At 42.9% G+C, this 23,221-nt stretch overlaps 1 protein-coding gene across 1 annotated transcript; it reads left to right on the top strand.

Annotated features, from left to right (window-relative positions):
- The first annotated feature begins 16,110 nt into the window (after nt 1-16,110).
- LOC110731373 (polyadenylation and cleavage factor homolog 4-like) lies at nt 16,111-22,393 on the top strand. The gene is made up of 7 exons (XM_021911230.1): nt 16,111-16,700; nt 17,028-17,129; nt 17,630-17,893; nt 18,887-19,606; nt 19,978-20,892; nt 21,055-21,608; nt 22,143-22,393. The coding sequence occupies exons 1-6, from the start codon at nt 16,410-16,412 to the stop codon at nt 21,580-21,582; spliced, it is 2,820 nt and encodes a 939-aa protein (XP_021766922.1). The 5' UTR covers nt 16,111-16,409; the 3' UTR covers nt 21,583-21,608; nt 22,143-22,393.
- The last annotated feature ends 828 nt before the right edge of the window (nt 22,394-23,221 follow it).

Here is a 23,221-nt window from a genome sequence, read left to right on the forward strand (position 1 = left end):
ACACCTTAAACTACACGAGCATACCAACTAGATCCTTAAGAGTCTTAAGCTACCTACCTCCTCACCCCTGTCCTTCGCTTCCCTCTTTCTCCTCTATTTCTCCTAAGTGTCCTCGTAGTTGAATGATGGACCCATTGCATATTTGCATCACAAATTGACGGCTTGAATTCAATTTTTAAGTGCTAAGGTCATTTTCATTAGTTCAACAACATGCATGAAGTTTTGGGTCCTACAAGAACCCAAATGGCCAAGTTTTGCTACAAAAGGTTTTTTGTTCTCTTTTAATTTGGAAGTACAAAGAAATGATTTATTTTATTATTTCACTAATGGGTTTTGACAAATAATAAGATTTGTAGCTCATAATTAAACTCGAACAAAGAAATGATTTATTGCTTTATTTCACTAATGGCTTTTGACAATAGCAAAATTAGTAGCTCGGAATTAAAAAATAAAAATAAAGGGAGTATAAATTACGGGGTATAATATTATCTAGTAGAGGATGGATTCCGATAAATGTTCTAAATATGCTGACATAGGTTAGGACTTAGGAGGTTTGTCATAGTAATGGCCTTACACTAGGTGGTGTTTAAGTGTTTTATGCTAATGATAATCTGCCTTTAAATAAATACTCGTACAATATCATGCAATGTTTGAGATTTGCATAGCAAATATATAAAATAGGCCGAGAAATGACAATAATATTGAGAACAACAACAGATGGTCCAAATTCACCTCTTCTTTAGCCCATACTACGTAGCCAGGGTGATCAAGAAAGGCCAAAGTATGTGAAATTATTGATCTTAGATTCTTAGGGTATGCCTTAGTTTTCTGTTCATGTTTTTCTAGGAATATAAATATGTATATCTCTTCAATTATTGCTGTGCCATGGCTGCCCATGCATGAACATCGGGTGCATGTTTTGAACCGTAAATTAATTCTTTATGTCCTAAAGGTCTCGAGAAAAAAAAAACAAAAAAAAACGGAGTAGTTTTTATTAAGATCAATTGGTGATTGTAGGTAGAGAAGAGTTTGATTTACAAACAAAGCACAAGTGGTACACATTTTCTTCAATTTTTCCAATGTAAAACAACTCACAAGTAGACTATAATAGGGCTGGGTTTCAACAAAAGTTGATGCAATTTAAGTTTTGAGTTAAATACCACTTTTAAACCTTCACCAACTAAATTAACTGATATCCATGTCTTGTAAATATATAAATTCAAATAACCAACTGTTAAATACAAGTCTGGGCCGCACTCACAATAAAAAAAGATAGTCCACTTTACAAGACAAAAAAACGTACCATTAAAAAATAATATGATAATAAGTGGAGTAACCCTTTAAGCTTTAGACTCATAAAGTGTTTTAACCCTCAACTCACTTTTTTTCTCAGTGTGAAACACTTATTACATGTGTTCTTTAGAGTTTATACTTCAACAACGACTTCTTCTAAACTAATTTAAGGCAAATAAGCAAGCTTTGCCTAAACGCGCTGAAAGTAAAAGAGAAACCTTTGCTAATCCGGCCAAAAGACAAAGAATAGACATTCGTCGTTTGATTTTAATCGGCTACTAGTCAAAAATGGACCTTTGCACTCGCGCCTCCTTCGTGAAAAATGTTACTAATAAAATTAGCATTCATCAACATGCCAAACAAGTGAACAACATTAGGTATATGTTGAGCACAGGACTGCAGGAGTTTCCTAGCAACGTACGAGTAACTATCACACTTATAATTGAATTGTAAACCCCACTTGAAATGCAAATAACGGTCCAAAATTAAGTCTCGTGTTTCTTGAGTTAGGCAGTTGCTTTAATTGATTCAAAAAAAACGATGTACAAAAATACACAATTGAATATTTCACGGTTATAAAATGTGTACCTTTTGAGTGGGGAGCAACGATATTTGTTTGATTACGATCTTACGATTTGTTGGTTATGATTTACGGAGATGCATAGATGTTCGTGGAATTGCTATAATTGATACTAATAATAGTAGTTTAGTCGGTTCATTTTCAGAATTGAGTTTACACCTCAAATATCTTAGACATCGGTCAATTTTTTTTTAAGAAGGTACACGAGTATTCATAATCCTCCTATCTAAGGGAAAACTATTAAAATTTAAAGTCTCTCTAATTCAATTCAGAGAAAGACTAATAGACACCACAAATATCTTAATTTGGGTTCATGTCAGTTAATGTGATTAAACTTTACTAAACGGGTTCATGTCAGTCAGTATATTTAATGTCAAATTTCATCTTGATTTAACGTATCTTAATCCTTACGGTTTTTTTTTGTCCGGTATTTGTGGGTCAAACATTTTAAGAGTGAGGAAGAAGGGTAAGGGATCCCCACCCCAAAGTGTCTCAAGTGGGGATTGAACCCCCAACCTCAAGGTTGGAAGGTGACAATCTTATCACTAGACCAAAGCGATTCATTTAAACATCAATACCTTACATCCATACAATAAATGTATGTATATACGAGTGGTTCGAATATAAATTTGATCAGTAAAAGTGTTACTTTTTTTTGTGCAAGAGGACAGAGTCCCAAAGAAAAATAAAAGAGTAGAACAAACACACAAGAAAGAAAAACAGCTAATGACATTAAAGAAACTACCAAAGCTAGCAAAGTATAGCCACTATGCCAGCAGCTCAACAAACACCGGTATCTTCCTAGCCAAAACAACACTCGTCTCGTCCAATAAAAGAGTACGAAGATCCTCCGAAACCGTCTCAAAAATCACCAGTTGGTGAACTACTTAGCAGAGCTAATTGCATTTTGCAATATGAGATTTTAGTATCGGACCATGAGCTATAGTTTTATGTTTTATTTGTATGGCTTTTTTCCTATGATTATTGGGCCATTGTTTGGCGTAAAATGCCCATATTCCTGGGCTTAGGCTGAGTGTGTTTTCTTTTTATGAAAAATGATCAGAAAACAGAAAATGGCTTAGTTGTTGTATAAGACATTTGGGCAAACTAATTTTCTTTTGTAACTCTATCTAACCAAAAATTAAATTAGCTCTTGAAATTGAAATTCAATAAGGCAAACTAAAAGAGGGAAAGGATGATAAAAAATTTCTAATACTGTTTGGGTCCAATTTAGTCAAAATTGGGCCTGAGCACTAAATGATCCAATTAAAAGCCCAAGGTCAAGGTTCAACTCTCCAATTGCTCAAAAGTCAAAAGTCAGCCCACAAAGTAAGCCAATTGGGCTAAAGCCCAACCTCTCCAAGTATGATGAGGTATAAAAGCCCTCATATTAACACATTCAAGGAGACATCACATACACTATCAGACACATTATCACATACATTATCTCATACACCGATTATTCCAATTTCGTATGCTCATTCTTGCATTGAGAAATACTCCACAAAAGCCTCAAGCTACAAACTCTCTTGCATAGTGTCTTCCTTTTTACACATTGTACTGACTTTAGCATCGGAGGGGCCTTCCTCGGAAACACCCCCGAGGCTAGTTTACGTGTGTTCACTGTGCAGGAAACCTTCGGCCCAACACAGCTTGGATCGAATCCAGTCTTCTCCATTTCAGTGGACCTTCGGCAAGGTCCCATTGTTTTCAACCGAAACAATTTGGCGCCGTCTGTGGGGAAGACTTTCAAAAATCTTTAAGCCAAATTCCTAACCAAGATCATCTTGCAATTATCTTAGCAGCCATGGCTAAGAACCGCAAGAGCAAAAGCCTCCGTCAAGGAGCGGGCGAAAAGCCTAAAACCCCTACACCATCGCCCACGCCGGACCGGAACTCTCCCAAGGGTGCCGGCTCGGGGGGAGGATCACACAAGGAGGATTCCCTATCTCCTATAATGCATGACTCTCAATATAGGCCGGACCACTCTCGGTCTAGCAGGGGTCAGTCTGATCATAGGACATATTCAGTGTCCCGAAGCCAACCATCGGCTGCACGGCCTCATGCCCACACTCGGCCGGGGACCCCTTTGACGGGGCCCAGTTCGGAAGAGGTGGCAAGAGCGCTGGCAGTACTCATGGAGGCAATGAGGGCACAGAATATGCCACCGCCTCGTGATCGAACTCCTCCGCATACCCGGCATCAGCGGAGGAAGTTAGACCATGACGGTGGGAAGCTTCCTTCCTTCCGGGAACTGGAAGAGTGGGAGGAGGATTCTTGGAAAAATGAAAAACAGAGGAAGAAGAACTCTCAATTATTTAAAGGATCCTCATCCTCAAGACCAGCAGCGCATAAGAGCAGCAGCTCAGCTTCTCGGCCAGAATCTACTCGCCGGGAACCTGAGACTGCTCGCAGAAGCGTCCTTGACCGACTCGGCGGCCAGGAACCGAGCGTGCGTAGTCGCCTCACGTTCCCTGCAGCCGAGGCCCAGACTTCCCAGCCAGGGACGAAAACCACTCCTACCTCTCTAAGAGGGCGGAGCGCGGTCCCTTCGGCCAGGAACAAGGGCAAGGCCATTATGCTTCCCGCTAGTTCACCATTCGAGCAATGGATACTGGAAGAGCGCGTACCCACGGTTAAAATACCGTCGCATATCACATATGACGGGACCACGGATCCGAAGGACCACGTGGCCTCGTATGAGACTCATATGCATCTTTGCCCCAGATCCGAGGCGACTTGGTGCAAATATTTCCCAACCACTCTCAAGGGGGTCGCGCAAGCATGGATCTCCAAGGGAGTAAGGCAAGGCTCCATAACAGGTTGGGATGATCTGTCCTCCAAGTTCAGGAGCAAGTTTTCCACGGCAAACCGCCGAGAGAAGACTACCGCAGAGCTCATGGGTCTGCAACAGGGGGAAACTGAAAGCCTCCGAGACTACCTGACCCGTTTCAGTAACGAGTCATCAAGCGTCTCCCAGCTGGACCAGGGGCTAGCTGTTTTTGCAATGCAGAATGGCCTTCAGCCAGGAAAATTCCTAGACTTCATGGTCATGCATACCCCGCAGACCTTGGAGGAAGCTCTTAGTGCTTCGGATAAGTTCATCCGAGCCGAAGAATGGAATAAAGCAAAAACCCAACCTCAATCCGGGGGAGGGAAACAGAGGCAAATACCCTTGTCTGAAGGCCAAGGCCATAAGGCAAAGGGAAAATCAAAGGCCTCGGAGCCATCTTCGGCCAGCGACCTAAAGAAGGACAGGTTTGCCTCATACACAGGCAGATACGAGTCCTACACTCCGCTCTCTCTTCCACGCGCCAAAATTTACAGTGTGACGAAGGAAGAGCAGAGTTACCGAAAGCCGAGACCACTCCCAGAGTGGTATCAGCGAAAAAATAAAAATCAGTGGTGTGAGTTCCACGAGTCTTCGGGCCACAACACTGAAGAGTGTATCCAGCTGAAGGACCAGATAGAAGACATGGTCCGGAAGGGATACTTGAAAAAATACATCGCGGATCACCGCGAGAAAAAAGAATCCGAAAGGTTAGCAAAGGACCCTCGGCAGGACCTTGATTTCCCTCGGAAAAACAGTAAAAAACCGGAGGGGAAATTCCCTCCGATCAATGTTATCTCGGGAGGAATATACTCTCGGAGGGAGCACAAGCGTCACCTTAGAGCTTTGACTCACCAGGTGAACAACGCTGACATTCAATCTCCCCAGTCGCCGGTGCCGAACATGACGTTCACAGCCGCCGACTGCCGGGGGATTACGTTCCCTCACGAGGATCCGATGGTGATCATCGCCACGGTGGCCAACCACGACGTCAGTAAGGTCCTTGTTGACGGTGGCAGCGGAGCAAACATTCTGTTCCGAAAGGCCTACAACCAAATTAAGCTGAAGCCCAAGCACCTTACGCCGGTACCCTATCCGGTATCCGGGTTCAATGGGGCTTCAACTTATCCAGATGGGAAGGTGACACTTCCTGTCACCATCGGTTGCGATGAGGCAGCCCGGAACGTCATGATTGAGTTTTTGGTCATCGACGCTCCTTCAGTGTACAACGTGATTTTGGGGAGACCCATAATTCACGAGATCCAAGGGGTCGTCTCAACTTATCATCAGCTGATGATTTACGTCTCAGACGCCGGCTTCCCCGAAAGGATACAGGGCAACCAGAAGGACGCCCGAAGGTGCAACTACCTCAAGCCATCCAGTAGTCGCCCAGATAACGACAAGGATGAGGAGGAGAAAGAAAAAGAAAGAGAGCCAAGCGCAAAAAAGCCGAAAGGCCTAAGTGCTTCGGCCCAAGGATCAGTGCCCAGAGAAAAAGGTCCCGAAAGGGAAAAGGTTGACTCTTCATCTGAGCCGAAAGACTCAGAGAGCCAGCCGAAGAACACAAAGACTGGGACACCTGCTGACATTGGCAGCAGACCAGATTCTGAAGAGTCCAGTCCATCGGCAATGGACATGGACCAACAGACTGAAACAGTTGAGTTGGCCGAAGGAGATGCTGAGAAATGTGTAACAATCGGGATGGACCTCGATCCTGACACCCGTTGTGAACTTATTCAGCTCCTTCGGGATAACAGAGATGTGTTTGCTTTCTCGGCAGCTGATATGCCCGGGATAAGTTCAGACCTCATCTCCCATAAGCTTAATGTTGACCCAGCGTGTCGACCAGTTAAGCAAAAGAAGCGGAATTACTCCGCCAATAAGAACCGAGACATCGCAGCCGAAGTCAAAAAATTATTGGAGGCAGGATTCATTGAACCTTGCCAATATCCGGAATGGCTGGCAAATGTGGTGATGGTTCAGAAGCCCAATGGTACCTGGAGGATGTGCGTTGACTTCACGGACCTAAATAAGGCTTGTCCAAAGGATTTCTATCCCTTGCCAAGAATCGATCAGCTAGTCGATTCGACAAGTGGCCATGCCTTGCTTAGTTTCATGGACGCATTCTCGGGGTATCATCAGATCTTTATGCACCCCGACGATCGGGCCAAGACAGCATTCGTCACGAACGCTGGGGTGTATAATTACAAAATGATGCCCTTCGGATTGAAAAATGCGGGGGCAACCTATCAAAGGCTGGTGGATCAAGTTTTCGCCGATCAAAAGGGCCGAAACATGGAAGTCTATGTTGACGATTCAATCGTCAAAAGCAAAAAACTAGAGGACCATGTAAAGGACCTGGCTGAAACTTTCGCCACCTTGAGAAAGCATCAAATGAAGCTGAATCCGAAGAAGTGTGTCTTCGGCGTGAAGTCAGGGAAATTCCTGGGTTTCATGGTCAGCAAAAGGGGGATTGATGCCAATCCCTCTAAAGTCAAAGCGGCGCTCGACCTTCCTGAGCCGAAAACGAAGAGGGATGTTCAGCGGCTCACCGGAAGAATGGCAGCCCTTTCGAGGTTCATTTCTAGAGCTTCGGATAAGGGGTTACCCTTCTTCAAAGCCCTGAAACTCCCGAAAACAAAAGAGCTTGTTTGGGAGGAAGAGCAAAAAGACGCCTTTCAACAGCTTCGGGAGCATCTGGCTCAACTCCCAACGCTGGCTAGCCCAGTTGAAGGAGAAACTCTATACCTATATGTGGCCGTTAGCCCAGCCACCATCAGCGCAGTATTGCTGAGGGAAGAGAGTAAGAGTCAGCAACCGATTTATTTCGTCAGTCATACACTGACGGATGCCGAGACCCGCTATCCTCTACTCGAGAAAGTTGCTTTCGCGGTAGTGGTAGCTGCTCGGAAGCTGAGGCCCTATTTTGATTGCCATCAGATAGTGGTCTTAACTGATCAGCCGTTGGAAAAAGTTCTTGGCAAGGTTGAAAAATCCGGTAGACTAGCCAAGTGGGCTTTTGAGCTCACCGAATTCAGCATCAGCTACCGTCCGAGGGCTGCCATCAAGGCTCAAGCCCTGGCGGATTTCTTGGCCGAATGCTCATACCAAGAAGTGCTGGACAGTGACAAGAAAGTCTGGACCGTGTTTACGGATGGGTCTTCCACCGAAAACGGTTCGGGGGCAGGAGTAGTGATAACTTCTCCCGAAGGCAAATCCTTTGAGTATGCACTAAAATTTTCTTTTAAGGCCTCGAACAATGAAGCCGAATATGAGGCAGCAATCGCCGGCCTACAATTATGCATCTCCTTGGAAGCCGATCATGTCTGCTTAAAAACAGACTCTCAGCTAGTTGCATATCAGATCAGTGGCAGCTATGAGGCCAAAGAGCCCTCCATGATAGCTTATCTTGCCAAGATCAAATCAGTCATTGCAGAGCTGAAAACTTTTGAGGTTCAGCTGATCCCAAGGGGTCAGAATACTCAGGCCGATGCACTCTCCAAACTTGCTAGTTCATCTTTTACCGAGCTGAACAGGTCTGTATATGTAGAAGTGCGTCGAGTAAGAAGTGTCGACGAAGCACCTGAAGTGTGCTGCGCCGACCCAGAGCCTAGTTGGATGGAACCCATTTTAGCTTTTAAGCTTCGGGGAGAAACTCCTGAGGACAAAGCTTTGGCCTCCAAAATGAAGAGAACCAGCTCTAGGTTCATTGTCTTCAGGGGGGAACTTCTGAAAAAGTCCTTCTCAGCCCCATTGCTGAAATGCGTGGGACCAACAGATGCAGATTATATCCTGCGGGAGATTCACCTCGGCATCTGTGGGAACCACATTGGGGGAAGAACCTTAGCCCACAAGGCATTGAGGGCTGGATATTACTGGCCCACCATGATCGCAGATGCTAAGGAGCTGGTTCGGAAATGCGAAAAATGTCAAAAATATGCTCCAGTTATCCATCAGCCAGCAAGGGATCTTCAGCCGATCCTTAATCCACTCCCGTTTGCCCAATGGGGACTGGATATACTGGGACCATTTCCAGAGGCTGTGTACCAGAAAAAATGGCTGATAGTTGGTGTCGACTACTTCAGTAAATGGATCGAGGCCGAAGCAGCCTCGAACATTACAGAGCAAACTGTCAGAAAATTTATCTGGCAGAATATCATCACTCGCTTTGGCATCCCGAGAGTATTTGTTTTCGATCATGGGAGGCAATTTGACAACTTACCGCTGAAGCGATATACAGATCAGTTCGGCATAAAACTGGCATTTTCAGCGGTATGCCACCCGCAGAGTAACGGACAAGCCGAAGCAGCAAATAAACAGATCTTAAGTGCCCTCAAGAAGAGGGTGGAAGATCAAAAGTCCAAATGGCTAGAGGAGCTCCCTGGAACCCTTTGGTCCCTTCGGACAACTGAAAAAGAGGCAACGGGCCACTCACCTTTTGAACTGGTGTATGGTGCCGAAGCCGTCCTTCCAGTGGAAATTGGCTCTGAGAGCCTTCGAGTGCACCATTTCTCGGCTGAGAATGAGCGACTGATGAGGGAATCTCTCGACTTCCTCGACGAAGTAAGAGACTCAGCTCGAGATAAAATGGCGGCCTATAAGCAGAGAGTCAGCAAATTTTATAACCGAAGGGTCCATGCAAGGCCTCTCAAAATTGGGGATCTTGTCCTTCGGAATGCTGCTGCAGTTCAGAAAGGCCGAATCCATGGGAAGCTCTCAGCTACATGGGAGGGACCTTATGAAATTTATGATGAGCTTCAGCCAGGGACATACCGACTTCGGCAGTTGGATGGAACTGAGTTGAAGAATCACTGGAATGCTGATGTACTGAAAAAATACCATGTGTAAACCCTTCGGGGCAGAACAATCTTTGTAAGTACATTTTGAACTAATGACAGGCCTTGGAGCCGCCATTTATATAAAATTTACAACTTTTTATCCTTTCAAAATTTTCTTTGTTCTATCTACTCTTTGAGGGTTTTTTATTCAGCCTCGTCTGAAGCCTTCGCCTTCGGGTAACTGGGTTTCAGATTGCTGACAAAACCTGTCTTTTTAAAGAACACTGGTCTTTCAGCTGAAGTCAAACTTCAGTAAGACTTGTTCTCCAAAGACATGAGTCCATGGACAATTCTGGGATATTGCCTTAACTGAGCCTTGTATCCCAGAGAGCCATTATCCGAAACATTGCCTTAAGTTGGCCCTGTGTTTCGGGTATCCATTTTTCAAAGATAGACAGAAAATCAAGGATAACAGCAACAGTTGAAAATTTTTAAATCAGCCTCGTCTGAAACCTTCGCCTTCGGGTAACTGGGTTTCAGATGGCTTACAAAACTCAGTCTTTTTAAAGAACACTGGTCTTTCAGCTGAAGTCAAACTTCAGTAAGACTTGTTCTCCAAAGACATGAGTCCATGGACAATTCTGGGATATTGCCTTAACTGAGCCTTGTATCCCAGAGAGCCATTATCCGAAACATTGCCTTAAGTTGGCCCTGTGTTTCGGGTATCCATTTTTCAAAGATAGACAGAAAATCAAGGATAACAGCCTTTTTAAATCAGCCTCGTCTGAAACCTTCGCCTTCGGGTAACTGGGTTTCAGATGGCTTACAAAACTCAGTCTTTTTAAAGAACACTGGTCTTTCAGCTGAAATCAAACATCAGTAAGACCTGTTCTCCAAAGACATGAGTCCATGGACAATCCTGGGATATTGCCTTAACTGAGCCTTGTATCCCAGAGAGCCATTATCCGAAACATTGCCTTAAGTTGGCCCTGTGTTTCGGATATGCGTCTTCTTTAAGAACGCTGGTCTTTCAGCTGAAGTCAAATTTCAGTAAGACTTGTTCTAAAGAGGTTAGTCCCAGAAAGCTAATATCCCAAGCATTGCCTTCAGTTGGCCCTGTGTTTCGGATATCCAACTTTCAGACAGTCAATCTTCAGTAAGACTTGTATCCCAGAAGCATTGCCTTCAGTTGGCCCTGTGTTTCGGATATCCATTTTGAAGAAGTTCAGAAATTGCTTATTCAACTAAAGTCATACTTCAATTTCTGTGGGGGCAACAAGCACGCAGTGCAGCTATGTTCGGCAGAGTTGAAGAAAAGAAACAGTAAAGCATTCAAAAATAAAGCAACTGAAGAAAAAAAAAAAAATTGAGCTACAAGTTCAATAATTCAGTATCGGCAGCCGCCCACAAGCGGAAAATAACAGCTGCCGAAATACGTACATAAGCAAAAAAATAAAACTGCTGTACGACAAGGCAAGCTGAAGCAAAAAACAAGGCAAAAAACTCAGAAAGCGGCAAGTCTAAAGTTAAGCACATGATGAACCGCAAGATTCTGAAGACGACTGCCCGAGTTCCTATGCTTCAGCCGGGGAATCAGACTGATCAGCGTTGAGTCCCATGGTGGCCTCAGCCCCAGCAGCAGAAGAGGCGGGCTTTGCACTTTGCCGAGCCTCCCTTTCCCTCTGCTCAGCTTCCAACTCCAGTCTTTCAGCTTCCTCTTCGGCTTCCTCAGCCTTAAGAATTTCAGCTTCAGCTGGAGTTGCATACTTCATGTGAGGGTCTTCGGGATTCTGGACCCACTCAGCACATTTAGACCAGTCCAGCTTCGGCTCAGCATGAAGGCAGACTCTTCGGCATACTCGGAATCCGTTTCTGAAACCCATCTCATATTCCTCTTGGGTATAAATACGGACCTTGAGTAAAGCCTCAGCATCAGCCAGCTTCTTCTGGGTCTCCTCCAAGTCTTCCTTGGATTTCTTCAGCTCATCAGCGACTTTGGAGGAGGAACCCTTCAGCTCATTCAGCTCTTGCTGAATTTGGAAAGCCTTTGTCTGAGCTTGGGCCACTTCAACTTTCTGGATCAGCAATTGATCCTCAGCCTTTTGGAATTTAGCTCTTTGAGCTTCAGCAGCAGCAGCAGCCTCTGAGAGTTGGACGTCTTTGGCCAGGAGCAACTCTTCAGCAGCCATTCGGCTGGCTTCAAGAGCCTCTAGACGCTGCTGTACTTCAGCTTGTGCAGCAGTTCCTTCTTGAATTCGGCTCTCAATAGCAGCCTTGAATTTGGAGACGTCCACTCCCATATGCTCCTGGAGGAATTTTTCCCCTTCCATCAGTGGGGGAAAAACCTCCATCTCCATAGCATCGCAGAAGGTTTTCAGAGCTTCGGCAGCTTTTTTACCGTACTCCTCAACCTCCTGCTGCTTCTCTTCAGCCGCTGCTTGCTTCAGCTTAGCAAGCTTAACTTCCTCTTCAGCCACCTTCCTTTCGTGCACAGCAGCGTCTACCCTATCTTGTAGGGTATCAATCAGCTCTACAGTGAGAGTCTGATTGTGCACGAACTGAAAACAGGAAGACAAAAAAAAAAATAAGTAATAAGAAAAAAATAGAGCTGAATTTCGGAGGAAATGAAGGAAAATTACCTGCATCATCAGCAGTTGGTTAGACCTGGCTGGGTCAGGAACTGATCTACTGGATTCGCCCATCCCAGCAGTGGCCTTCAGCGACCAGATCCTTGCCCTGTCTACTTCGGACATGCCAGCAAAATTGCCGAAGTAGGCTGCAGCTCCTTCTCGGTTTTGACCCCATATGAGGTCCCAGATGTGATCTGGGATTGGAATTCGGGGGGCCGAGAAACCCATTTCTCCAGAATGCAGAGTCTGGAAAGAAGGGAAGGACGACGATGGAGCTTGATTAGCCTTGGTTGTCTCAGCATCGTCCTTCTCAGAGGAGTCAAGTACTATGACCTCCTCTTCTTCAGGGGTGAGGACGAAAGCCTCAACCTCTCTTGCGATATCTGCCGTGAAGCCTTCAGCACTTGACATCACGGCATCTTTATTTTCGTGCTCAGCAGCACTCTCCTTGATTTCTTCTTGGACCCCTCCCTTAGGTTCGGGAGTTCTCTGATCCACCTCCATCTCAGGAGGTGGCGGAGGGGTCTTTTGAGGAGATTGGGGTGTTGGCTGGGGAACCCTCGGCGATCCATTGCCTTCCTCAGGTTCCCTTATTGCGACGCCGATGGTCATCGGCCTCTGCTGAAAATCATGAGGGCCGATGATGGCCATCCTTCGGCGCCTTTTCAGAAGGGGCTGCTCGTCCATATCTGAGTCTGAAGACTCTTGTATTTGATCTTCGGGACGAACAGGAGCTTTGCCTTCTCTGTGTCTGTTACTCTCTTCAGACTGTAACAGACAGGGGGGAAGAAGAGTGTGAGTAAAAAAAAAAAAAAAGAAGAAAAAGAAGAAATAAAAAAAAAAAAAAAAAAAAAAAACTCACCGAGGTTTTCAGCAAAGCCTCGTCTTCTTCAGCTGCTCTAGCTGCAGCTTCGGCTTCAGCAGCTCTGGAGGACCCTTCTCCTCCTTCACAAGCCTCAAGTACCCGTGCAACCTCTTCGGCTGTGCGGGCAGCTTCAGCTTCTTCGTTCAGCAGCTGAAACCAAGGGTCTCTCTTCTTCCACCAAGGCTTCTGCCTCTGATACAGAGCAACAGCCTCAATTTGGAAGTGGGAAGAGTCCAGATGAACTTCCCTATGCCTCGGCTCAGTGATAGACGGGGCCCGTTCAGTTACAACTCGCTCTCGGTTAACACCAAGACGAGCGTAGTTAATACCAACGTTGGTCTCGTCCCGCTCTGAAAAAAGGAAAGGGAAAAAGTTTAGCTCAGATATGTTGGCACAGCATAAAAAAGCAAAGCGAGAGAAGAAAAAGAGGTAGTTAAAAAGCCTCGGCCCCAGCCGAAGAAGCTTACCATCCTTAAACTTTCGGCTGAGGCCAACAGCTGCTAGCATATTCTCTTGGAAAACGTAATGCGTATCGGGGAGCCAAGTCTCCGGGATATGCTGCATTCGACCACTCCCCCCCGGGTTCGGCAGCTTGCCGAAGATATGTTGCTGATCCAGGTTCGGATCCGCCCCGTTATCTGCGGGGGGACCTAGACTTCCCATTTCGGGATCAGGCTCAGCTAAGTACCGGGGAGCGCTGAAGACGCAAGGGTGGCCCGGATCTGTGGGTGCCCTAACCCAAATCCATTGACCTCTCCAGTCCTTGTCTGAAGAGTCATTTGGCCACATGGTCAAGTATTGGGGCCGGGACTCAATCCGATACCACCCAGAACCATGGCTTCCGTGCCCACTCTGAATATTTGGCACTAGCCGATGGAGCTTTCTGAAGCAGTGCAGGTTCGGCACGTATTTGAAGAACTTGCAGACCCATAAGTATGTCATCACCCTTCGGATGCTGGTGGGGGTTAGCTGACATAGGGAAATGTTGTAATGGATCAGCAAGTCTCGGACGAAAACGTCCAAAGGGAACCTCAGCCCATACTGAAGCTGTCTCGTGTACACCCCCACATACCCCGGGGGTGGACGATGGATTCTATCGGATGCTGAGGGCATTCGGCACCAATATCCATCAGCTTCAAAAATGCCGTAGTGCAACTCAATTTGCTCAGCAAATCGATATTGATCGGCGTTCTCTACCCACCATGAGTAGGGGCCGTTCTTTATCATGGCCGAAGCGACTTCGGCATTCTCCCACTCTGAAAACCCAGGGAGGATATCCCAAAGGACAGCGGGAATTTCATCGTCCAGTCCAGAAGCACTCGGCTCATCCGTTCTTTGAGGAGGAGCCGAGGAAAGGGGAGTCGCCCTAATCCCTTCAGCAGGGTCAGACTCCGGCCTTCGACCATTCCAGGTCCCAATCCTATTCCTAGGATCGGGAATCGGCCTTGCTCTTCTTGGAGCACGGGCTCTACCTCTAACTCCTCTTGCCATGGATTATTTCGAAGAGAAAAGTCGAAAGAAAAGGGGAAGGAGTTCGAATTCGAAGAAAAATAAACTGAAATCAAAGGAATTTACCTTAATCTGAAGCGAAAGTTGCCGATTTACGAGTTCGTAGTGGCAAGTCTCAGTTTCTAAGCTCAATGCTCGGGGGAATTTGCGAAGTTTTGATACGGATTCTTGGTTTCTCTCTCGAAGAATTCTGGGTTTGTGTTGGTGAATAAGTGAGGAGAATGACGCGCCTCTGTTTATATCTCCAGGTACGGGATACGAAGAGTCTGTGCTTTAATTTCTCTTAAGTACCCACTAAGTAACCGTTAAGCACATGTCTTGTGACTAAACTGCCCATTATCCGTCCAACTTCCGCAAATCATTAACCGTTGTTATCTCATTAATTACGGTTTAAATTCAAATTTTTGGATCAATTAAATCATTTACTTCCCTCCTTTTCTGAGTTAAATCAAACCCGACCCGTCATTCTTCCAAATCGGGTCTGGGGGGCAAGTTGTTTGGGTCCAATTTAGTCAAAATTGGGCCTGAGCACTAAATGATCCAATTAAAAGCCCAAGGTCAAGGTTCAACTCTCCAATTGCTCAAAAGTCAAAAGTCAGCCCACAAAGTAAGCCAATTGGGCTAAAGCCCAACCTCTCCAAGTATGATGAGGTATAAAAGCCCTCATATTAACACATTCAAGGAGACATCACATACACTATCAGACACATTATCACATACATTATCTCATACACCGATTATTCCAATTTCGTATGCTCATTCTTGCATTGAGAAATACTCCACAAAAGCCTCAAGCTACAAACTCTCTTGCATAGTGTCTTCCTTTTTACACATTGTACTGACTTTAGCATCGGAGGGGCCTTCCTCGGAAACACCCCCGAGGCTAGTTTACGTGTGTTCACTGTGCAGGAAACCTTCGGCCCAACACAGCTTGGATCGAATCCAGTCTTCTCCATTTCAGTGGACCTTCGGCAAGGTCCCATTGTTTTCAACCGAAACAAATACTATATGTTCAAAGACACAAGATCGAAACTTATGTATCATGTATTTATCTTGCATTGTAATATTGGAAGAAAATAAATATCCCTTTAGATTCCTCTTATTTACGTATTTTCTCTTAGCAATCCTCTATAAATTTGACGATTTATCACCGAATGAGAGTACTTTACACAAATTGATAAATGCAAGTTTGGATCGGTACAACAAAACATATTTTCAATGTGTGTTAACTATTATGATAACTTGTCCGCATTACTACTCCGTATAATGTAGTTTAACTCTAATGTCTATTGCATGAGATTGTTAAAGATGAACATCTATCAAACACTCGCCTCTAATACTTTTAAGTTTTAACCTATAAGTAGTAGTATAGCTTGCATAAACAAATTGAAAGTGCAAACTGCAAAGTGAGTTTTAAACTTTCCTTTTTGTATACTCAAAAGATTTAGTTTGTAAACCAATATTATTCGACTAAATTCATAATACTACCTAAAATACAACATTCAATCTCAACCAGGTTGTAACCCTTACCTAGTCCGGATTTTATATATACACATTCAAATCCATATCAATGTATCATTGATAGTATTATACTCCGTACTCCGTATAAATTGGTTGAATAATTTCCAAATTACTGTATTTTTTTTTGAAGTTAAATTTAAAAAAAAAAAAAATCGAGAAAAGAAGAATCTTGGTTTTCCTTTTCCCCCCTTTCATTCATTCATACTCTCTCTATCTCACACTTCCTTTCTCTCTCTCTCCTCTCACAATGGTGGTTCGATGGCGAGCAACAAACCTCATCAATGAAAGACGATGAGAGTTTCAACCAAAACCCTAACCCTAACCCTAAATTTTCTCAATTAACTTCTCAATTTGGGGTTTTTTCTCATCGATTAATTCGTTCCACCACCGCAGCTTAAACCTCATGCCGAGCGACGTCGTTCCAAAGCCGGCAGCTCCGTCGCCGATTCTCGATCGATTTCGGTTTCTTCTCAGTGAAAGAGAAGCCCAATTTAGGGTTTCCGAAGATGATGAAGATGAACTCGTTTGTATTCCGCCGCCTTCTATGGCGGAGATTGTGACTTTCTACGAGGATGTTTTGTCGGAATTAACGTTTAATTCGAAGCCAATTATTACAGATCTTACGATTATTGCTGGTGAACAGAGAGAACATGCTGAGGGTATTGCTGATGCTATTTGTGCTAGGGTTTTAGAGGTACCGCTCTCCACATTCAAATCGGAAGTTTTTTTAGGGTTAGGGTTTTATAAGGGGATACTGTAATTTGTAAGGTGTAATCAATTTTAGTTGAGTTTTGAGTTCAATTTTTGTTGTTGTTGATGATTGATTTTGTACAGTGTATCAAAATTTACTAGTGCATAGCAAGATTTTGGACTTCAATTATCTCTCCTCTTCTTTAATTTAGTTATGCTTTTGAAGATTTTTTGCTTATTTGTTAGGTTTTGTACTCGAATTTACGCTATAATAGTGCTCCCGAGCTTTGATTTTGTGGTGTTACATTGCTGGTTATGCATATTTATGCAGGTTCCAGTTGATCAAAAGATGCCCTCTTTGTATTTATTGGACAGCATTGTCAAGAATATCGGTCGCGAATACGCTAGGCACTTTGCATCTCGTTTGCCAGAGGTGAGCTATGCTTTAATTCGGGTCGATTTTGAGGGAGTACATTCATTGTTGTAGTCTTTGATACTGAAGTATCTGGTGTGCTTGTAATTATTTGGGTTTGGCTTAAAAGATGCAAACTTTGTGGAGAACTTTCCAGCTATAACATGATTTGGGGGAAATAGGGGGGTTTTGATTAGTGAATTGTTCAACAGTTCAAGAGTCACGGCCAATGCTGTCACATCTCATGACAAATTAGTAATTACACTTCCAAAACCAATTGGTTACCACCTTAGTTGTGAGATGTGGGAGCGTTTGACCAGGACCCTGTATTCAATATTTGATATATATGTGCTCGAGATTCGGCCAAAAAGATGCAAATATTGTGGAAAATGTTACAATATGACATGTTTCAATGGTTATGTGCTTTATATCGGTTCATGTATTATAGAGCCTTTAGCTGTTAGCCCTGATTTGAGTGTTTCATTGACAAATATATTTTCATATTCTATTTCCGGTATAAGGTGTTCTGTGAAGTTTATAGACAAGTTCCTCCAAATTTGTATCCTTCAATGCGCCACCTGTTTAGAACCTGGTCTACCGTCTTCCCATCATCGGTTCTTAGTACGATCGAGGATGAATTGCAGTTCTCTCCAAGGGAAAACCAACCATCTTCTAACTTAGCCAGTATGAGGGCTTCCGAATCCCCTCGACCCTCTCATGGCATACACGTCAATCCCAAGTATTTGGAAGCCAGACGACAATTTGATAATTCATCACTTAATAATGTAAGTTTCAAAGCAATCATCCTTTCTTCCCTTTCTTTCTCTGGGTATTCTATTTGCCTTTGTCAACGATGCTAGGATTGACAAGATGTCATTTTATGAACCTACACTATATGTTGAGTTGCAGTTTTTTTTTGAAGAGTTTCTACTTTCAGTTATTGGAAAACAACAAAATGATGCAATGTGACTGTTATTTCCCTTGTCCTCTTCAATTCTACATGTGTTGAAGCGATAGAATTCAAAATCACATCTAATGGATTGAATCCACTATATTGTATAGAAAGGGATTTGGAGTTGCTTTGAAACCTATTTGTCTATTTTAAGTATATGGGAAATTAAGGAGAAGAGGAGGGGGGGGGGGGGGGGAAGGGCTTTCATATTTGTTAAGGTATCTAGAGGTGTATATGTTGTGTTGCCTCTGGTAGTCCTTAAGAATCAGCATGTGAATGTTCTGAAAATTATTTTGATAATTATATATATATATATATATATATATATATATATATATATATATTCTTTGAAATTTATGAGAATTCTCCAATTATTTTTGTTTAAAATAATGCTCATTTAATTCAGTGCTGATTATTCCCCTTCTTTTCCACACCCCTCCTCTTTTTCATGTACTTTTCTTCCTTCACAATTTGAATTTGCAACTCAATTGTTCCATAAACAAGACTAGCTTATAATGCTATTATATTAATTATCATTTGATAAGGCTACTGGTACATGTATTCCTTCTCCTCCACATCTTGTTCTCTCTCTCTACCCCTGTCTATTGGGCTTGCTAGATCTCCCTTCTTTTGTTCCATTAGTTTTCTTCTCTTACCAGTTTTCATTGCTGGAGGGAAGTGGTGCTTGGTCATGCTCTAGTTGTTTTTCAATTTCTTTGCTTGTGTTTGGCTAAAACTTTCTAACGAGAGAAGCATTGTGCATTCTTATGGTGTGACAGTGTGACACTGCAGTTGATTGTTGCATTAATTTGTTTATCATATGCAGAAAATTCAACTTGGGAGAGGAGCATCTACCTTGAAGTCACTGGGTCAGAAACATTCTGTTGGATATGAAGAATATGATTTATATCAAGGTGAAAGCACAGCCTCCCACATTGATGCTCAAAGATTTAACTCCTCTGCTTATGGTGGACGTCCATCGTTTCCACTATCAACAGACAAGTTGCTTCCATCTGCATGTGGTCCAGCTAGACCCTTATCACCATCAGTTGACGAGTTTATGGTGTCCAACTCACCAGGTAGGGTATTTGAAGGGGCATCTCCTTCTCGTCCAGGATTTAATTATGGACGTAGGAGAGGAAGAGATGAGGAGACTGGTGACTGGCAGAAAAGACTTCGCTCTGATGATTCCTATCGTGGTTTTGAAAATGCTGTGAACTATGGTTTAGGCAATGGTTTTGAACATGACAGACCAAGGGCTTTAATTGATGCGTATGGACATGATGATGGACAAAGACCTTTGAATGACAAACTTCCTGGTATGGATCGTCTAATTGTAAATGGTTCAGTGAGTAAACTTGCTGAAAGCTCATGGCAAAATACTGAGGAAGAGGAATTTGATTGGGAAGATATGAGCCCAACGTTAGTTGATGGAAAGTCCAGCAATGTCACTGCATCTTCTTTGCTATCCAGAGGCTTTAAAGCCATACCTGGTGTTGGTACTGTTGGCTCCAGACCTTTTGATCCCCAAAAGCCTGTTGAAGATGTATGTTCTCACAACCCAATTTCAACTCTTTGTTGTCTCTGGTTATTTTTGTATTTTTGTTCTCAGAGTGCTATGATTCCAAATGGCAGGAATTCATTATTACCTTTTTGGTGCCTATATCCTCACTTGTTTGAGCCTGGCCTCTCATTTTTTTTTTCCTATTTAATTTAGGTGTTTGTATTATTACTCATCAGTATTGCTATTGCTTGCCATCAATTTTAAATTACAAAGGGGATCACGATCTCCCTGTTTCTTTTCTGTTCTTTCTTTTTTTTTTTTTTTTTTTCTTTTTTCTTTTTTTTTTTTTTTTTTTTTTTTGTTTTCTATTATAGAAACAACAAATTTTGATCCATCTTTCTATCAAGCTGCAGGTTGTTCATATATCATCCAACAGGCAGTTTTCTAGAAATGAGATGAATCATTCTCAAGGAGCTTGGAAGTTGCCTGGCAGTCTCTCTGTGCCTGTACCTGTTGCTGGAAGAGAGAATAGTTCTCAGTCGACATTACCTGTGAATGGAGTGCCATCATCATTGTCTGATGGAAAGCCTATGTCAGCAGACCACTATGCTGCAGTCCCCATGCAGAATGTTATGTCTAGAGGTGTTTCTTCAGGTTTTAATTCTTTTGAAGCAAGAGCTCCTTCACCTGCTGTGGGGCAAGTGCCAACTAGCTCATGGCCTTCTACAAGTTCACATAATATGGTGCCTTCACCACCTCTGTATATGCAGCCAAAACATCCTAGAGCTTCCTTTGATTATAGAAATCATAGTTACAGTGTTCTTGGTCAAGGCAATCAACAATTTGATACTGATGACAAAAGAAATCTGATTCCTGCGAAGCCAGGACAACGGCCTCAGCTTAGCTTCACCCCTTTGCAATATCCCACACAACAACCAGGATCGTTGCAGCAGTTGCATCCACCACAAGAATCTCGGCAGAATGCGGTATCATTGCCACCGCAGACAATACTGCCATCTAGTCTTGGATATACACCAGTAGGTCATGGGATTGCTGCTACTAATAATGTGCGCAATCCAGTACCTGGTTCTCATCCTTATCCACCCTTCCAAAATATCTCCAATGGTGGTTATATGCATTTCCAAACACCAATGGCACCTCTTCCTTTAGCCCCTCGTCCCCATCCTCAATTTTTACCTCTTCCCCAGAGCTCTGGTCCCCTTGCTAACCAACCACCAACTGCTGGTATAGCTGGTTTACTCAATACTGGTTTACTTAATTCTCTTGTTGCTCAAGGTTTATTCCCATTGAAACAGAACCCTGTACAGGTAAGATAGCAGTAATTCTTAATTAAGCCAAGTTTGGTTGCCTATAGATTTATGAATCTCGTAGAATTGCTGTTAATGATTAATATATCAGCAACTGTCTCCCTTGTGTATTTATTACCTTTTCTCTTGCTCCGTATTGATTTTCTTTTTGTAATATATCAGGATTCTCTTGGAGTAGAGTTTAACCCTGATCTTCTTAAAGTGCGTCACGAGTCAGCCATAAGGGCTTTGTATGAGGATCTACCCAGACAGTGCACCACCTGTGGCCTTCGGTTTAAGACCCAAGATGAACACAGTAAGCACATGGATTGGCATGTGACTAAAAATAGAATTTCAAAGAACCGTAAGCACAACCCATCCCGTAAATGGTTTGTCAATGTGAATATGTGGCTCAGTGGTGCAGAAGCATTGGGGACTGATGCAGCTCCTGGATTTTTGCCAACTGAGAGTGTTGTCGAAAAGAAGGATGATGAAGAGATGGCAGTTCCAGCAGACGAGGATCAGAATACATGTGCTTTATGTGGGGAGCCTTTTGAAGATTTTTATAGTGATGAAGCTGAAGAATGGATGTATAGAGGGGCTGTATACTTGAATGCATCTTCTGGGTCTACTGTAGGTGTGGACAGATCACAGTTGGGCCCTATTGTGCATGCAAAATGTAGGTCTGATTCTAGTGTTGCTCCGACATGAAGAACAGATAAGCATCTTGCTTTATGGTAAGCCTCTTTTTTCATTGTATTCATCTTATATTGTTGTGGTCACTTATCGCTATGATGGCATTATGACTAATGGATCTTTAATTGCGTTTGCATGAGACTTGCAAGATCTTGCCTTGGTTAGTCCTTTCAGATTTATCCCTATAGGGGATGCATCTACCTCTGAAGCAAGATATGAACTATGAAGCGTGGCTCAAAATCATGTTTTAAACATTTAGTCATGGATATTGCTTTATGTTCTTTGTTACTACGACGTATGAGTCAATATTATTTTTAATCATATGGAGCATGGTAGGACTAACTTCTTGCGTTCATTTTGTAAATTAGCATGGGTGAAATGTAGATTTGGGATGTAAATGACTTAACTCTCGTATAATTATCTAGGTATATAGAATTCTCTGTTTGGATTATAGCTCTTCTTTTATACAGTGTCTTTGGCCTGGTTCTAGTAGGTTGCCGCTTTGCATTAACTTGCTCATAATATGTATACTCCAGGTGCCTTGTATTTGAATACATTTTTTGCATTTTGTGCAGGGATAGAGGAGGCTAGACAAATGAAACAATTGTGGAGTAATCATCAACCCAGTTTTCTGTTTTCCCTGTAACATTAATATGAGTATCTTCTTGTTAGTGTTAGATCTTACATTTAACTTTTCCCCTTCCCCCCTTATTTTACCTTGGTGCTCAAGTGGTGACATCATGCCAGAATTATGTACATACAGTGGAGATATACCATCCATAGTCCCCTGCAGTTGCAGCAAAATGCATTGGCTCGAGAATTTACATATTTGGCGTACTTTTTCAGCTTTACTGATGAATATTTGGAGACCCCTGATATTTTTTACCCCCCTCCCTTCCCCACCCCACCCCACCCCCACCCCTTCTGAAAAAATGTTTCTCCCCTCCCCTCTTTTCCTATCATTCTCTACACTTATTCAGGTTGAACTATCTGCAAATTATCTTGTGCGTCGCAAATTATCTGCAAATACTACTGTCTTGTACCTCGATTGCAGGGAAGGTTCATGGCAATCAGGGCTCTTAGCAGATTCCTCCATTGTATTCAGAGCTCATCTTGCTAGGATATGTGCAGCTTACTGAAATGGAAGAGTGCCCTGTTATTCATGCAAAATTTTCTACAAAATATTGTGGCTTGTAATTACTGTCACTGAAACATTATGCTATATCAATGTTTGAATTATTGAGTATTCTTCGCTTTAAAATTGGTTAAAGCTGTTATTAATTTCAGTTTAATGTCTGTTTTATAAGCAATGTTTCATTTATACTTTTGTTTAACTTCCTAGTTATTGACTTCTTGTGCCAGTTTGGTTTTATGTTAGTCTAGCTTCCTAGTCATTTTATCAACATCTATAATCCCCTTTGATTATCAATATGTCTGGGACTCTTTTTCTTTTAAACAACACTCATAAATTCATACTCCGTAGTTTAAAAAATAAAAAAAAAATTACTAAAGGCATTGCCTTTCTATCTTTTTTTGCTTCTTAAAAACTTATACATACTCCGTAAGAAATGACGCGTAATTCATTTAAACGCGATAATACTAAACTCGCTTGTATTTCCCGAGCTATAAAGTTTAACATTTAGTCTTTATGTTT

The sequence above is a fragment of the Chenopodium quinoa genome, unplaced genomic scaffold, assembly GCF_001683475.1.
Source record: "Chenopodium quinoa cultivar QQ74 unplaced genomic scaffold, ASM168347v1, whole genome shotgun sequence".
NCBI classification, from domain to species: domain Eukaryota; kingdom Viridiplantae; phylum Streptophyta; class Magnoliopsida; order Caryophyllales; family Amaranthaceae; genus Chenopodium; species Chenopodium quinoa.